General features: G+C 39.2%; 1 protein-coding gene and 1 long non-coding RNA gene across 4 annotated transcripts in view; one reads left to right on the top strand and one right to left on the bottom strand.

The window, feature by feature from the left end:
- Positions 1–18,322, bottom strand: part of LOC125804807 (uncharacterized) — a 163,667-nt gene that overhangs the window by 71,668 nt on the left and 73,677 nt on the right. The gene's annotated exons all lie outside the window — the stretch shown is intronic.
- zgc:66447 (SLAIN motif-containing protein-like) lies at positions 298–18,179 on the top strand. Of its 3 annotated transcripts, none has more exons than XM_015601839.3 (9): positions 298–463; positions 2,602–3,209; positions 7,517–7,656; positions 9,405–9,548; positions 11,843–11,983; positions 12,922–13,233; positions 14,423–14,566; positions 16,168–16,465; positions 17,173–18,179. In XM_015601839.3, exons 2-9 carry the CDS (start codon positions 2,611–2,613, stop codon positions 17,240–17,242), a joined length of 1,848 nt encoding a protein of 615 aa, XP_015457325.3. In that variant the 5' UTR covers positions 298–463; positions 2,602–2,610; the 3' UTR covers positions 17,243–18,179. The 3 variants fall into 3 exon arrangements, with proteins under 3 accessions (XP_015457325.3, XP_007228475.3, XP_007228474.3); XM_007228413.4 differs by having other exon boundaries at positions 2,599–3,209; positions 17,176–18,179; XM_007228412.4 differs by having other exon boundaries at positions 299–463; positions 2,599–3,209.

The raw sequence follows: 18,322 nt of genomic DNA, 5'->3' as shown, positions 1-18,322 counted from the left end.
TCTAAGTAATTTTTGTTTTGCAAATGTACTATGGCACTATGCTTGATAATAAAATGTATTTTAAAGTTATTTTGCGTACACATTTATATGTGTAGATGTGAGAAGGTGTCAGACTTTAGTCTATCAAAGTATTTTCAGAGTATTTTCAGAGTAGTTTTTAGTGTATGGTTAGCATTACTTGAAGCATCCAGCAGGCGGGGCTACGACTCCTACTTGCCTACCAAAGCCGGCAGCTGACTGCAGTGGGCGGGACGTCGAGTCTGATTGGCTCAACTGGTGTCCGTCAAATTCTGCTCGATAACAGTTAGTGAGAGAGGGGGAAAAGCTGAGTAGCCGAGCGGCCGGAGGTTGCTACCCAGAATCCTGCATAGCAACGGGAGGCTGGTTTTTAATAGTGAACTTATTTATTTTAAATGTGGGAGCTGGGTGACATTTGAGCACAGAATTGGAAGGAACTGGTGAGGTAAGGTGTTTTATTGTAAGTTAGCATGGCTGGGTGTTTTATGCAGCTAACGAGCTAATTGTGAATTTCATTGGGCGACAGCGCGGTCACTTCTCCAGCAGTTAGCTGGCTAGCTCGCCTGGTTTTGTTTTGCTGTTAGCCAGCCAGCAAGCTAACTAGCTAACCTAAGATAGCTGCCATTATTTCATTTATATATCACTTAAAATAACGCGCACAGAATCAAAACTGACTGTGTATAGACAGATAATTAGTTCTGTTTGAATGTAACGTTACCTGCAGTTCTTGTTTATTGCAGCGCTTTGTAGCGTTAAGGTTTATTCAGCTGTAAAACTCCCGTTATTTCACCTAACGTAGCTAGTTAGCAAACCTTAAACCTAAACTAGCTAATTAACGACATGGTTAAAATCACTCCAGGACTCCAGCTAGCTCAAACTAGCTAACGTTATTAGAGATAATTAGGTGAAAACGTGGTAATATAACATATAACATTCCGGGGTGTTCTGTCGAGTTATGCTACCCATCGATTTTTGCTTCTTTACGACACTGCGCATGCGCTTACCAAATTTTCATAATTACTTATAGTTTTTATTGAGAGAATTAAACAACCTGCTTGAGTGTTAAAACACTATAAATGGCAGTTATAATAATAAACCATAAACCTATGAAATTTACATTTATTACCTCAATTTTAAACTTTTTAACTTTACCTGGTACAGGGATTTAGCCTATCCACATATCCTACTTATGTTTCTGCGTGGAGTATTTTCTTATATGGTGCTTTTTTGGATTTTTTTTATCTTTAAAAAAAATAAAACTACTAGGGCAGCACGGTTTAGCAAGGTAACAAAATTCGACAGAACATCGGCTTTTTGAGCTAACTAAATGAATGGGCCGGAATTTACGTTAACGGTTAAGTTAAATTTTAACTACTGCACGAAACGTGCTCGCGCACACGTGACACGAAGCCTAGTGTTTTTAAACAGAGATGCACAGATATCCAAATCCTGGTCTAATCACAGAAAACTATGACAAGCAGTTTTAGCCTAAAATCCACCAGCGAGCAGAGTCCAAACTCAGTTTTAAAAACTAATATTTTTTTTCTGTTTGCGTTGGGGGAGAAGTTGGTTACAACAATAGAATATTGTTGTTTTCTCTGATGCACCTTGTAATCTAGCACAGGATATTTCATGAATAGCAATATACAGTACAGTACATTCCACATCCACATACAGTCCAGCTAAGTAGAGTCCAGGATGTATACATTAGTGTGGTGGTAGTGGTAGTTAAGTAATGTTAAACTTCTTGCTATTCTGTGAACTTTAGAATAAATATTAATCATATGGGTAAATACGTATTTACATTTTAAAATGCTCATTGTATCCAAACATTTATATCTAATATTTAGATGTAAGTGAGTGAAACTAATTTCAGTAGCTAATTTGATAAAATGAATGTTTAAAGATTGTAAATTGTCTCTTTAAATTGTGTGAAAATGTCGTGATAGACCAACAGGAAAAATGCTTGTTACATTGATTTCCAAATATTCTTAGTCCTAGCACACACTGTTACTTAGACCTGGCTGCAAGTAATACAAACTGGGTGCAGGTAGTTCACACTGGGTGCAGGTAGTTCACACTGGGTGCAGGTAGTTCACACTGGGTGCAGGTAGTTCACATCTGTTCTGTTACAGTCAAGTTAGTAGCCAACATTATTTGGCTTTTAATAAAGAGTATTTAGAAGCCTTATTTCCTAATCTCAGGTTAGCTGAAACTGAAAACAAGCCTAATCTTGGAATACATGGCATTTGAATGGAGATTTTTCCATTAAAAGAAAAATAAAATCTGCGACTAAGATTAATCTCTGGGAAACTGATACCCTACGACTAGCCTTAATCCATATCTGCCTTTTAGGTCATGGAAGTAATGGTCCAAAGTATTCATTGTGTGTGTTGTTTGACACGTCTGAAATGTCTGAGAATGATTTCTGCATAGACTTTTTAAATTTAGGTTTAGGGAGTAAAATCTGTTTTTTTTTAATACACTTGTTGAGCTTATTGTTTGTAAGCAAATGCAATAGTTTTGTGATCTGATAATTTAATAATCTCATGCTCAACTGAACACCTTTTACTTCCTTAGAAGTCCGGGAGAATGGTTGTTCCGGACAGTGGGAACGTGGTCCAGCAGGCAGAAAATGGAAGCACCAGTGGGCTCATGGCGAGCGCAGAGCCAGGATTCGAGGCAGAGCAGGACATGGCTGGGGTAGAGCTGGAGGAGGTGCGCAAACTGCAAGAACTTGTCCGGCGGCTGGAGGTCCAGAACCAGAGCTTACGTAACAGAGGGAGCAAGCAGCATCATCTCAGGGGCAACAACAGTAACATTAATGAGAGGACAGTGTGTGAGGAGGTCACAAACTCTTCTGTCAGACCCGATCATGCAGGCAGCCTCACAGGCAGAGACTTTGAGCAGTCCCCTCCTCCCGACAGCAGTAGCAGTGAAGACATGTCTCCAATACCTGAAGCAGTAAGGCTGGAGGATGAAGGGGAAGGGCAGTGTGCAGCGTTCTTGAGTCTTCCGTGCGGCACAGGGTCTGAGCAAACGCAAGAACAATCTCAGGCCAGTCCTTCTCCTGACAGCTATGGTTCAGAGACGCTCGGTGGGAGCGATCCAGGCATGGACCAGTCCGCTCTGGATGAGGTCGACGTGCTGGACTTGGAAGACTGTGCTGAAATTGAAGATGAAGACAGCTGGTATGTATTTATATTTTATTTTATTTTTTTAATAGGCTGGCACAGTATGGACAAAATTGTGTATATCAGTTTTAACTCCTGCCTTTTTAATTTTTTAATAGGACTGACTGCCATTTATAGATAAAATAGATTTTAGTACCATAATTGCAATGATCAATAGTCACATCAAGGAAAATCATCGTACACTTTTAAAAATTGATATTACAATGTCAGTTTTTTCCCCAATAGTGTGCAACCTTATTGTGAAGTTTAATTTTAGAATATACAGGTATTGAATCCATTCCTTTATTCCAGCATATTGTTTCCTGTGCCTTACGCTTTTATTTTTACTTTATCGCTTTAAAGGCGTTGCAAAACGTGTCAGGCTTGTTTAGATGTTTCTTTGAAAGCGTCTGATGGTGAGTTTTATGGTGAGGATGCCAGAAAGGTTTAGTTCTGATGACTTCCACAAAGACACTTCCACAAAGACACTTGAATCAGCTTTGGAATTATTCCCACTGGTGTTCACAGCAGTGAAGAAATCAGTAAATAAAGAGTGAGGCTGGGCGGCTTTCCCTGGATTTGCGTTTTTCCTCCTCAGGCTTTTGTACTCGAACACAGTTTGTGTATTTTCAGAAACTGTGGGGGAAGGATGGGGAAAATATGATCATTTTCTGAGCTGTGAACCATGTGCTGTTAACGTAATGAGTGCGTGGTAGTGTGGCAGTGGTCTGATTTCATGCCTCGGTGGCCACTCGCTCTGAGAGGGAGTCTCTTCTGTTTGCACGGCATGCCCAGGCAACGTCACTCTCTTAAGGCACTGCTGCTCTGTGTAGCTGCCCAGCTGTGAGTATGTGTGTGTGCTGAGGGCTCTTCATGGCTGAGGTATCTTCAGTGAGTCATTAGGTCGCACTATGCATTTTAATATCACCTTTTTAATAGGAAATAAAAATTCTGCATAGTCCAGGCTGACTACTTGCGCAGATGGAAATGGCAAATTTCAAGCTTTATCATTTAGAGTTTATTACTGTGCATATTAATAGTGTTCCTAAATTTTATACAGTTTGTTTATATTTTAACTTGACCACACAATGGCCGTTACTCACTCTGCGTTCTTGTGGACTCTGGAAACATCATCATCTGCAGCCCAAGTACTGTTCTGTTTAGAAGTTCACAGTTGGCCAAGTTCACTACAAATACCAGGATGTGTTCTTGATTCTCCCCTTATTATTGAGGATGCTTGAAAGGTGACTTGTGTGGATTTCTTACAGACGATAACCCGCAATGCACCTTGCAGCAGTATCTGTGGGCGAGAAAGTACCTACCTGTAAGTTATAGGCTTTGAAAATAGTACTGTTGTGCAATATAAAATAAAGTAGTGGATTAGACTTCAGATATGCAGACCGAATTTACAAAATCCATCCAGATTCTTAGCTCATCTCCTTATTTACAGCAACTTGCATTTGGATTAGGACTGAATGATTAACCGTTTTTAAATTGAAATCGCAATTTGAATAGGCACAATTTTCCAATTGCAGGAGCCAATAGCCTGCAAACGTGTGCGTAAAGACACAGCCTGCTCTTCCGGAGATACGCCACTGAGAATCCTGGGAATATTTTGTGGAAAGAAGTTTATAATTATATTTGATAGTTATGTTAACAACTAATTCAAATGAATTTAAGGTTTAATGGATTAAAAATAATCACAATTTAAATCACTGTGGCAATAATCTGTGGAAAAATCGCTAGATATTAGATATTTTGCCCAAATCGTGCAGCCCTAAATTGGATGATGTTAAATACGTTGATAAATGTAGTTTTTGTAGTCTTGCACAATGAATTCTTGCTCAACCACCAATCAAACCCTAGCCTGCTTTGTGACACTAGTCATATTAGTAGTGCTAAATGCATCGAATGCAGACTATGCACACATTTCTCAATTCCTACTCATAACTTTTATTTAATGAATGCACGATTACCAAAAACCCTCAGTAACAGAATGCGGCTAATCCATATAATCCAGCTTTTGCTTAATATGTTCGAGGCTGCAGTGGGCCCCATGGTTTAAGCTCAGTTCGGTGTTTTTCCTTGCATACAGGCCTAATTTGGGTACAGGTATCACATTGTTTTTCTGACGGCCAATTAGCTGCTTATCCGAGGCTGCTCCGCCAGAGCAGCGATTGGCTGCTCTCAGTTTCGCATTAGTAGTCTGGCCATATGCAGCGCATGAGGTTAACGTGACCACAACAGTTTGTAATCTGTTTGCGGGCGCGGTGTAATCTGCTTTGGGCTGGCCGATAAACTGCTTTGGCTTGACCAGGGCCACATGTGATCCTGTCGCCTTGTTTTTTTTTTCTTTTTCCTGTAAGGAGGACTGTAAGAAAAGACACAGAGCAAACAGGGAAGTAATGGAAGAACAGTGTTGTTTATAATCTCATTTATTTATAATTTTTTCTGGTGGTGTTTTGCATATTGTAAATGTAAAGACCTAGTTCTCCTCCTGTATCCTGACTAAAAGCCAATGAAGCCTTTAAAGAAGCCCCAAGAGTGCCAACACCACTGACCTACCTTTTAAACTAGATCTGTGACCTCAATGCCACAGTCCATATCATTGTTCCTCCCAGTGGGAGTCTACTGCCTTTGTATCTCTCAAATAGAGAGGATGAACCCGTCAGAGTAGCTCTTTGTGTCGGCACACACAGCGTTCACCCACACACAGTAGCTTTTCAAGCATTTAATGAACTTGGCTCTCAGAACAGCGATGCAAACACACACAAGCCACTTATTGATTCGCTCGGTATTTACATCAGAGCCACACTAATCCTGAAGCACAGGAAGCGCTCGTCAGACGTACTCATCTTCTGCAGCGGGGCGTAATTCTTCAGCATGAGCGTTTAGAGGCTGGGCGGTGAGCCTAATGCACAGTGATAGCCAAGCAAATTCACATATCTTTAGAGGACTGAGCTGTTCGGTAGGGTAAGAAATGCAAACTGCAAACCGGCATCTTGAGATGGGTTCAGATTCAAGATATGTCAAATAACGAACAGCTCTATTGCAGAAAAACTAAATTAGTAGACAGTATGCTGTTGGGGTGTACTGAGAAACATATTGTGATGTCAAATTGTCAAATAGTTTGATGCATGACATCATTAAAAGGTGTTCCTGGCAGCTGTAAACTAAACACACACTGCCTTTTTTTGTGTATTTTTTATTTTTTTTTCCAAGCGATTCCAACCAAGACATTTAATAAGTTCACATCAATCAATGTTGGTGTAAAGAACCCTTAGACTATTTATACACTCAAATCTTCTTTCTTTCTTTACCTCTTTACCTTCAAATCTTCATTCTTTCTTTACCTTCTTTAAAGGTTCTACCATTAAAATAATCTCTCAGTTAAAGTAAAAAATATATATACAATTACACATATTTGAAGATAAAAAAATACAATGTCTGTGTGTTGAACTTGCATTGTTTTCTTCTTATTCTATGTTAAAATATTCTATATATTTTAATAATATATTATTAAAAACCTATGAATTGGTTTACTTTTTTAATTGATCACGAATTAGGGCTTATCTGCTGTCGTAAATTAGTGTTTTAAACCTTAGCTGTGCAACACCACAAGATGCACTTGACCAAATGTACCGAACTTACACAAAGCATGTGTTTTGGAAAAACTCCCTATGCAACACCATAGCAACCAGCTAGCAGCAGCAGCATGGATGTCACCTGGAACAGCACAGAAACCATGTAGCACCAGCCTTTCATCTCCCTGTAAGTGGAATTCTCTTTAGCTGTGCAGCCATTCTGCGTTTTTAAGAAGTTCGCTTTGGCTAAAGGCTCTTTTAAGGTATTCTCCATATCCTGTGACATTACACTATACTTTTATCCCTGAATCTTTCACCTCTCACGCCTCCTGTGCAAGGTGCCAATCCCCAGCGGCACTGACTTTTCAGCTCGTCACCCGGATCTGTATCAACAGCACTAGCTCATTTTCCCTCAGACAGAAAACTCTGGGTTGTTGGTGTGGAACACTAGTGCTCTTTGTGGGAAGGCTGTTGGCTGTTGTCATGATCTGGGCTTGGCTTTGCTGGCTAGACTGACTCTTGGTTAACATGAGCGTTCTTTCTCTACTAGTGAAAGCAGACTGTGTTTGATCTCGATAAAAAATGATTAAAGGTGTGTTTTCATGCCCTGTCACCCTGTCAGTCATGCATATCCTACAGCTCATAGTAAATTATTCATGCTCTGTGTTCAGTAGCTTTCAGTAGCTCTGTTGTCCCTGAACAAACTGGCTAAACTGGTTCCATTCCTGTCGTTCTTTACAGGTTGTATGTGTCCCCGAAAAAGCAGGTGCTGGCGGCGCAGGGCCCGGAGTCTCCATTGAAATGGTGCAGGAAGGTGCTGGATCACCCAAGTCCTGAGACTGAGGTGGCCTGCAGGACGCTTATCAGCCGCCTGGACCAAAGTATGTTATGTGGATTAAAAAAGAAAGTGTGAACACAATTACAGAATCAGTTTATTCAACTATTCAGGTTGTGTGATGATGATGATGATGATGATGGATCATTAAATGCTAAAAGAACAGTAAAAGAATGGTAATTCTTGATTGATCATCAGGGTATATTTAAAATAAAAGGTAAAAAAATAGCATGAAGTTCCCTACAATTGCAGGAAAATCAAAAAAAAAAAAAAGGGACAACTCCATTCGTATGGTGCAGCAAAGTTACAGTTCTCAGTGATCATATTACGTAGGTTACTATACTTTGTCTGTTGTTAGAATATCACATGGCTTGTCCTACATTCTGGCATGGCCTGCAGAGCAGTGTAATTTAATGTTCAGTGACGTTGAGTGTGCACTTGTGCGTTTATCCCAGATACACCTCAGCCCAGTAGCAGCTGAGCATGTCCCAATAGTGTTGCATTAACACAACACACAGAGGTGTCTTTATCTGTGTGTTTGTGTGTGTTCTTTCAGTCATATTTGTTCAGTGATCACTGCATTCTCCTGTTTATTAATAATTTATAGCAGTTTTTTAAATTTTATTTATATATAGAATGGGTTAAACACATGAAACTAACCAGCATGCATCTAGTATTTTCTATTAAGTCCCAGTGTATATATAAGTGTATATATAATATTTCTTTTTAATAGGACAACTAGCATGAACAAAAAACATAGAAAAAATAGTATAGCATAGTTAGTTTAAATCACATCAAATCAAATAGAGCTGTATGGAAATAAATGCTCCCTTAGGCACAGATCTGCCAAAGTAATAAGTTATCCAATGTCTGGTTGTTTGTTTAGTCTGTAAAAACACCTTTTTTTTCTTCACTGACAATGTAGGAGCAATTTGTAGTTCTATAATCACAGAGTGTTGTCCATTGGTTTCTATCCTTACTTCTCCAAACAGTACTATGTACTTAAACAGTTCTCAAACACTGTAAACTCTGCAGCAAAGAAAAATGAACTGCTAGCTAATAGAACCCTGGTTTACTGCAACACTCATAGCTAGCGCTAGCAGTTAGCTGCAAATTATACTGCTGCTGCACCCAGCCTTATTGTAAATCTGGACATCTAAGCTTACTGAAATTAAACAGAAGCGTTTTAAATTAGTTTTGTTTACTTAGCTTAGCTTTACAGGTCTCTGCTGAATTAGAAGAAAGACATTTGTGACACCCCTGTTCCTTACTAGTGTTGCATAATGGGCCTTATGTATAAAAATAGAGCAGAAAATAGACATTTATTGATTGTGCGAAAATACAGTACTTGCAATAGATATACTATACTGCAAAGTGTTCTTGTATGTCAAGTGCAGCCAATAAAAATTGTGACCATGTGATTAAAACCACATCCTTGTTTATAATGTTATCTCTAATTGGTTTGTATAATGTTTATTCATATAGAAGAAAGAAAGAAAGCTCAATTTGAATCGATTTGACTGGTAAAACAAAAACTAATTGAAATCAAGAATAATGAGTCATACTTAGACATCCAATATGAGAAGATTGAAGATTGAAGATCATAACTGTTATGATCGTGTGTTAAAACATTTTCTTTTAAGGCAGCGGTTTAGGAATACCAGATTACGCTCTGAATTCTAATATGTGTCAGTAATGAAAATGGAATGCAAATCACTGCCTAGAGGACCTGTGCATATAATGCTAATTCAAGTGCTTATTTTTATGCTAATCTCCCCCTTTTCTGTCTCATAGCCTCGAGGTGGAGGAACGTGTACTGCAGCCCGTCTCAAAGCTCGGCAGGCTCGTCAGCTGAGGCTGGTTCCTCAGGCGCCCCCCTGCTTTCTCCTGGGTACCACAAATCAACTAACAAATCCCTACTAACCTGTGGCAGCTCAGGTATGGCATGATGTTCATTAACACAAAGCTTCACTCGCTTCTATTTGACTTTCTTGTATTGTACACACAGCCTCCCTTACTGCAAACATATCAGTATAAACTCATAAAAGCACACAAAAGCGCACTGAGTGTTTGTGTGCTCTACAGTAACCTTGTGGGTGTCTGCCTCTGCTGTACAGTGTGTGTGAGAGGTTTGATTACTTAATCTTTAAGGTGTTGTGTTTAATTTGTGTGTCTCGACTGTTTTGTGTGTATTTAATGACTAATAAGCTCTGGTTTCATGCATGGGGGGTGTGGCAAATGTTTATGCTGTCAACAACGAGCCAAGTCTGTAATTAACACGATACTGTTGTTTCTGGTAACAGTGTATGATAGGAGTGTCCTAGCAAGGTTACGTCCTGTTTTGTTTATAGGTATTCAAACAGATGGTGGTAGAACTTTCAGGTTTCTTTTAATGAAGCCATAATGAATCAGTTTACTATATCCTCATTTACACGTGTATTTTTTAGAAGTAAGCCTGACCTCAGTACAGCTACAACAAGGCAGAGTTTTAAAACCTATTAGTTTAAAGTCTGTATGTTTGGCTTTGTTGTACTCCCTATTAGATCAGGCTATGTGTAAATATACATTTTTCTATATATCTTATTATAAATATAAGCTAGTCTGCGTTTTTACCAGGTTAAACAAGCTGCGTGGGCTACCGCTAGCGCTAATATTGCCATGGCTTACCGGAACACTCACGGCTAACGCTAGCAGTTAGCTCCTAATGCTAATGCTGCTGCACCCAGCCTAAGTGGGGGAAAAACAGTTTTCAGTAGAGTTTTCAGGAGAGAAATACTTATAATCTGGTTCACCTTATGTATGAAAATAGACTAGAAAATAGATGTTTATCGATAGTGCTCTTTAAAATCTTGTTCTCCTTCTAGTGAGAAAAGTACAGTACTTGCAATAGGTTTATTATATTGCTTAGTGCTCCTGTATTTTAAAAATTGGAACCACGTTTTTTTTTCATGCAAACTTAAGGTTTGCTTTCAACTGTCCCTGCTCAGATACTGTTTTGTCCCCCTCTTGAATAATATTACAACATATTTAATCAGTGATGGTTATTAACGTAACTACAATAGAGTTCTTCCCTGGTCCAACCAGTAAGTAAACACTCAGCTGCGTCTTGCAGTTTCTCTACTGGGTATAAAAGTATTAAAGCTACTTAGACATGGCACTGGCGGACACTGCAGGCCAAGTTGCATGATTTCACAGTTCATAAAGCAATATTTACTTGACTTGATGCTTTGTTTGCAGTGGACACACCAGTTCAGCCTTTCAGAGTCTACAAACACAGACGCACAAATTCAGCATTGTAAATGAGGCTTTTGTGCTTTTTTTGTTTGTTTTTTGTTTTGTTTTTTCTGTAAAAGTGAAAATGTCATCATATTATTAACATTAGCCTAAGAAAGGCAAGCAAACATTCTCAGCCATCTCATCCACAATTCATCTTATCATTTTTAGCCCTTTTCGGGCGTGATTTTTGTAATTTTTGTGTTTCTCAGACATCCTGTTTTATAGGCTGAATTATCTACTGTTTTTTTCTGAACTCTGTGCTCCTCCGGTAATTTTAGTCCCATCCGGACGCACATCTCTGAGTTTCGTCTCCTCGCCTTTAATAAAATAGCTATTTGTCCACTGCCGCGCATCGTAGCTACAGTTTGGGTGCGCGTTTCCGCAGAGATCCACGTAAAACACAACAGTGAGTGGAAATGGAGGAGCTACTGAACGCGATGTCATGTGACCGAGAAAGCTGCGAGAAAAAAAAATCATTGGTCCTCCTGATTTTAGGTTATAGTCCAGATGCAGAAGTTTTATCACGGAGTAGAAGTGATGAGTAGACCCCCTGCGAAACTAATACCGTCCGGATAGTGCTAATGAGTGTATATGAAATATGTAAATATCTGACATGTATAGAGATGTAGTAAATGCATTTGGTGTAAATTGTCTTAACATTTCCTGGTATTGTTATTTTGACTAATATATGATGACCTTGCTATCATTTTAATTATTATAATATTTAACTTTCTAGATGCTGTACTGTACTGAAATTGTGCTGAATATTTATTGATGTGATGAATCACATTAGAGATACGGTTCAGTTACTACTTTAATTTCTGATCCTGTTCCTTTGCTCTGTTTGGTTTGTTTTTCTCCAGTTTTATATGGTGGTGGCTGCTGGGTATTCCCATTTAGAGGTGAATTTAAGTGTAATTACAGGCCTGCTGTTGTTGCATATTTTCTGATTGTAGGTTACGTGGGCATGCAGTCTGCACTGAGCTCCCAGTCCTCCATTGACAGTGAGCTGAGCACATCAGATGACTCCATCTCTATGGGCTACAAGCTGCAGGATTTGACTGATGTGCAGATAATGGCCCGGCTGCAAGAGGAAAGTGAGTGTGGACACCTCTACACCTCTTTCAGTCTAGGAAACCATGCAGAAACTCCTTATCACTGTTTCCATTACATGACGCATGCAAATTGTGTGGTGTGGTTATACAAAGCTGTAGAAGCAGTTCCTACATAAGGAACACCGGACTTGCAAACGTATTACAGAGTCAGTTTCAATGTCATTTATTTTTTGGTAATATATTTCCTAAATAATTAGCTGTATGATCCTGTAGGCCTGTCAAGATAACTATATTTTTTTGGATGATATATTGTTTCAGAAATAATGTCAATAAATTTTATGCCACTGATAAAATGATAATGGGATAACATAATGCAGACACACCATATAATAAATAATAATATTAGTTAAAAGGTTAAAATTTTAATGATTTAATTTACATTATCGTGATCTTTAAACACAAACATTTCTATATATACACAAACACAGACCAATTCTATATATTCATTATATATTGCATAAAAGATTACAGGCTAATAGACCTGTCACATGACTACATTTGTAGTTATGACTGTCACATGACATGTTTTTTATATTTATAATATTTAATAATATTTGAGAATATTAATACATTGGAATTAGAATATAAATAAAGTTAATTATCCTACATAAATAAATAAATAAATAACAATGGTGATCTACCGGCTCATTCACATAAATGGGCTTTAGGAAAATAAGAATATATTATGTACTAGTAAGGTCAGCAAAAACATTTTTGTAGTCACGCCTATATATACTGTACTATTAAGTTATTAATGTAATGATTAAAATGGGTCTATTAGCCTGTAAGCTTTAAATGCATATCAGGAAAGGGTGAAAATGGTGTTAATTGATAAACTGAACTTTTTAATCACTCGTAGCGTGTTAAATACTGGAGTATACTTGTATGAGTGTGTTGTTAATTTCCGTGCCTGTTTTAAGGTCTGAGGCAGGACTACGCCTCCAGCTCTGCCTCAGCCTCCAGACGGAGTTCCACCGCCTCCCTGCAGTCTCTGAGACGAGGGACACACAGCGACCAGGAGTTTGACACCTTCAGCCTGGAGGACGGTGAGGACGAGTGCTCGTCTCTGCCCCAGCGCCTTCACCGCTACTCCCCTTCACCTCGCGCCTCACCCCGCTGCCTGTCCCCCAGCACACTCGCCGAGTACAGCCGCCTGGCTGCACCGCGCACCCGCACACCCAGACGCTCCCAAGGCCCTGGGGCAGAGCTCTTCAAATTTGCCAAGAGTGAGGGTAGGAAGCGATGTCACGTTCATTCACTGCATGACCACAGAGTATTACTTTGCTTGAGGTTGCTGCCATGTTAATGTTTGTATACTCTTAACATTTTGCTGATGTTTTTGCTTAATTGATTTCTCCATGACTTATCGCTTACCGTACTATAAGCAAACATCTATTTTCTGATTAATTTTCATACATAAGGCGCATTTTACATTTTTTGGTGTAGGGGGTAGCTAACTAAGTTAAGTAAAGCTAAGCTAAGTAAACAAAACTGTAATAAAAATAGACTTTCTTTTAAAGTCAAATGAGCGCTGGATGTTAATCTACACAGATTCATCTCCTGAAAACTGTTTATTTGTGTGAGTAAAGAGCTTCTGTTTATCTACAGTAATCTTAGATTTCCAGATTTCTCCCACACAAATGCTGGAGAATTAGCAGTGCTAGCCGGGGTTAGCAGCAGGCTACAGGCAGATAATACTCACCTCTGAACGGGGAAATAGCTGTTAGCGGCTAATGCTAATGCTACTCCAGTCTCGGTGCTAGAGAACTAAACTGAATCTCCTGTATAACTCTGTTCTTCAGCGGAGTGTCTTTACTGCTCCTTAATACCTGACTGATAATATTCATACATAAGGAGCACCGGATTATAAGGCACACTGTCAATTTTTGGGAAAATGATAAGATTTAAATTGCACCTTTTATAGTGTGAATAATACGCTACATTATAAGGGCGTTTGGACAGTTGGACAGTCGTGAATACAATAGTCACACTTATTTGCAGACCAGAATAGTAAGGTTGTGTGTTAACCAGCCATGTGTGCTTTTTTGGGTGTGGTGGTTTATCTTCTGGTTTGGGTGCTTTCCACACAATTTGGCTATAGCCGTAGTAACTTCCTTTATTTTTTCTTTGTAGTTTGCATAGAAGGTAGTATTGGCATAATGCCCTACGTGTGCTGGACTGCATTAAGAGTCCAAAAATGCACACTTACCCATTTTAAGTACATGTCTTCTGTCAGTAACTAACCTCTTGTGTGAGTGTCTGTGTGTGTGTGTGTGTGTGTGTGTATAAAATGAACAGCTACATCTGCTGAGGATGAACCAGGCTGTGCATGTAGCCGTTCTCCTTTTGGACCATAAATGAGATTTGACTTTACCAGTGTGTGTAAAGCAGATGTTGTGTGTTTGTGTGTGTGGATTTCAGAGGAGTTAAGGCACAGCATGCCTAACTTGGCCCCGCGCACCAGCCTTCGTTCCTTGGAGGCAGTCAGAAACAGCCGCAGCATGGAGGCTAACCTGCAAAGTTCAGGCAACCGCATGTCCCGTCTGCCCCAGTCCCCCACCACAGGTCGGTACCCCCCCACCCCACTGCCTATCCTTCTCACCTGCTCTCACCCCTATTCCCTCAGGTTATTCCCTGTGGAAACACCTGCACCTGGTGGTTTTAGGTGAATTCCAGGCTTTGGCAGTGACGAGTTCTCCTGAAATCTATCTTAAATTCTAGTTTTAGTGTCTTATTGCCCTAAAAAATAAAAAAATCCTCTCACTGATGATGAATCCACTCACCTTCCCTCCCCTATGAACCTATATACCTGTGTACCTCACTCACACTCACTCTAGAGCTAAACAGGCTGATATGCTGACACTGCACTGTGTTGTGGGAGTCTGGACTGGTTGATAAAGCTGGGGATGCATTTACAGGTGATGCAGCGCCCTCTTGTGGTTAATTTTGATACTGATATTTGCTGAATGTAAATATTTTTCCTTGCAGTTGATTTTATGAACTGTTTATTTTTTTGTATAGCAATAAAAAAGAACGAGAATTTAAGTCTTATAATTAAATTAAATAAAAAAAATTATATAAAGCAGGCTGTTCAGTTTTAAAAGTAAAAAAAAACGTATTTAGGGTTTTTTAAAGATATTTTAAAGATATCATTCCATAATTTTTTTCATTCATTTTAAAATGCCTAGTTGGGGTCTCTAATATGAATGAATGAATGCCATGTGAGCTGTTTTTTTTTTTTTTTGGCTCATGAATATTTTTTTATACATGCAAAAATATTACCTCTGATTGGCTAACAGCACTGCAGCAGAGAACGCCTACCTGCCTTACCCCCCGCACAGTCAATTTTACAGCTCTAAAACTTAAACTACAGCCTTAGTTATAAAGATAAAGCACTGAGTGCTTGGTAAAGTTAACCTTAAACTTGACTCGAGGCGTAGCTCGGCTGTGAGGCTCCAAACTCTCAACATCCCCATTGATAAGTTTTTTTTTCAGCTAAACTAATGCTACCAAACTCTTTCCTCACACTTGGTGATTCAGTGGTTGGGCAGTTTCACCACGTCGAAACCCCAGAGTCCGCTCATAAAATATCATATTGAAAAATCTGACGCGAACAGCGGCCGCTTTGACCGGTGTTCTGTCAAGTTGAGCTTAATTGTCAAACTGTGCTTCCCTAAAATATATTTAAGGTCTCCATAAAGCGCAGAATCAACCGGAGATCCGATCCAAACCTATAATTACTTACTTACATCACACAAGATGGCTAGTTGTTGTTAACTAGCTGTTGTAAACAGAAGCTGTAAGCTCTTTAGCTTACAGGAGACAGTGTCGGCTCTGCTTCAGCCCAGCTTCAGCTATGCTTGTGGGAGAGGCCATAAATGCTAATTCACGGGTTGATGTAAACAGGGGGCTTTTCCTGATTAGCTCTTTTTTTCTGAACATTTCCTTTACTAGCTGCTGCAGACAATGGTAAAATGAGGTTAAGGAAGAATTTTATGTGCAGCATCCAAATACAACACAGAGAGACCTATTGTATTTCACAAAGAACAAAAAAGTGGATTTTAGCGGAAGGAGACCTTTTACAACTTTAAAACATTGCTCTTCTTGCTTCACAGTTGTTCTTGCTTACTTTTTTTAAAGCTGTTAGTAACTGCCTGCTTCTATAGGTGTCTCCTCTAGCCGATTGAGAAGCACCGGACAGTCGCCCCTTTCGTTACGGGCTCCTATGAAAGCTCTCAGTCCTGTGGGCTCCATGGCTGCGGCTCGACAGTCTGCAAAAGGCCTCCCAGTGGTTCAGGGCGGTTCTTCAGCAGGGGTTCGGAGAGTGCAGTCACCAGGACCTGCTAATGGAGGAGCTTACTCAGCGTGCAGGACTGCTGCCATGGGGCCCAAACAAACACCATGCAGGGGAATAGCAGCTGGAGCATCTTCATCTAGAGGCAGGCTCGCCCAAACACCTAGGAGGTAACTGTGTACTTCACATTCTCACATGCAGCCTAGGAGGGATGGTTCGGTCAGTGTAATGTTTAGCAGTTTAATTATCTGAACGCATCAAGCTAAATTCGAAAATAAAAAGAAATTGGGTATAAGACTTTCCATTTAGTATAGTGAAGAAGAAATTTTTTTTCTAGTTTTTTTCCAGCCTTTCATAAACAGAATTGAAAATGAAGTGAAAAAAAGGTGAATCTTCTCTTGAATTTTCTCAGATTTGTGCATTTTTGTGTCGGATTGTATAATCCAACTTGCAAAATGTTAAAATGGAAAAAACAGAAAATGAACAAAAGATTCTTTTTTTTTTTTTTCATTTTTCTGAAATTCCTATTTCCTATTTCTTGTTCACTGAACTACATTAAAAGATGAAATAATGAGTTTTTGCATCCATTTTTTTATTGGATGACATGTATCTCCAAACCATCACTGATTGGTGGAAACTTCACACTAAACCTCAAGTTTGGACTGTGTGTCTCTCCACTCTTCCTCCAGACTCTGCTCCCTTAATTTCTAAAAAATGAAATGTAAAATTTACTGATGATCAGTGATATATATAATACAAAGTCCAAAGTCAGTGCAGTTTTGTTTTTCTGCAAAATCGTACAGCACTTCATGCTTTCCTCTGAACACCATCAAGACCTGATCAATGTGATTTAATTACTGATTTTATCTTTTGACAGTAGGTCTCTGGGAATGACAAAAACGTGTGGCCCGATGGCAGATGATTCCTGGAAGGATGGTTGTTATTGAGGCTTCTACAATCATCATTTTTTCCAATCCTAGAATACCCCACTGCCTCTGAAACCGTGGCAGGGACAGAGGACACACTAAAGAACCAGAACCAGAAAGGACACTTTACACACTATGTCCAGAACGTTTTACCCCAGCATGAATCCTCTTACCCCACTGCCACACTAGCTGGAGGAGAGCAGATGCAAAAACTGCAAGACTACACACTTTGCTTCAACTAGACTGTAAAATAATTTGTGATTTTTTTGTTTGTTTGTTTGTTTCTTTCTATTTTTCAGTCTGCTTTGTTTTTATGATGACTGGAGATGCTGCTGGAAGAATTTATTTAGTGTGTAAAAATTCATTTTAAGTGTATGTTGTCTTATATTAATAGCAACACATGGAACATGTTTTGTTGTTTTAACTACTAGGTCTGGAATCGAATTCCTAGGCTCTTTATTTCCAATAACTTGAAGTGAATGCTGTGTTTTCGTTCTTCCAGTAAGGAAAACTGGATGGCTTCAAACTTTAGAGGGGAAACCTTCTTATTCATGCAGTGTGTGAAGTGTTGTACTCTGCTGAAATGGATACCGGACTTGCCGTTTTTTGAGGCACAACAATGCAATACACAAGATGTCCTTTCTCAGAAGAGAAAAAAAATAGTTTGTTATTAAAATAGAGCCGTGTCTGTGCCAAGGTACTGCTGTAACAGTTTTTGCCCCCCTCGATTGAAAACGTATGTGAATTTATAATTCTGTGCTCTTTTCACTACTCCCTGATGAGTATGTTGGAATAAAGGATTTTGAATGCCTGTAAAATCATGGGGTAACTGTATGCAAGACCCATGCAGAGATTACCTGAGAGTGAAACATCACATGGTCCACCTCAGGAAACTGGGACCTGCAACTGTAAATGGACTTTCAACAATAAACATAAATGCCAGTTTGAGAAAAGATCATTTTGAGAATGGATGTATGTTTTGTATAACTGGAAATAACAAGTCATAAGATATAACTGTCCATGTTTAGAGGGTATGAATGGTTCACATCGGATATTAAACTGCACATTGAGTGGCATTGATTTGTGTCTAAATGGAAAAAC

This window comes from Astyanax mexicanus, chromosome 10, assembly GCF_023375975.1.
Source record: "Astyanax mexicanus isolate ESR-SI-001 chromosome 10, AstMex3_surface, whole genome shotgun sequence".
NCBI classification, from domain to species: domain Eukaryota; kingdom Metazoa; phylum Chordata; class Actinopteri; order Characiformes; family Acestrorhamphidae; genus Astyanax; species Astyanax mexicanus.
The sequence above is the reverse complement of the archived record's forward strand: the minus strand, read 5'-3'. Positions and strand labels throughout refer to the sequence as shown.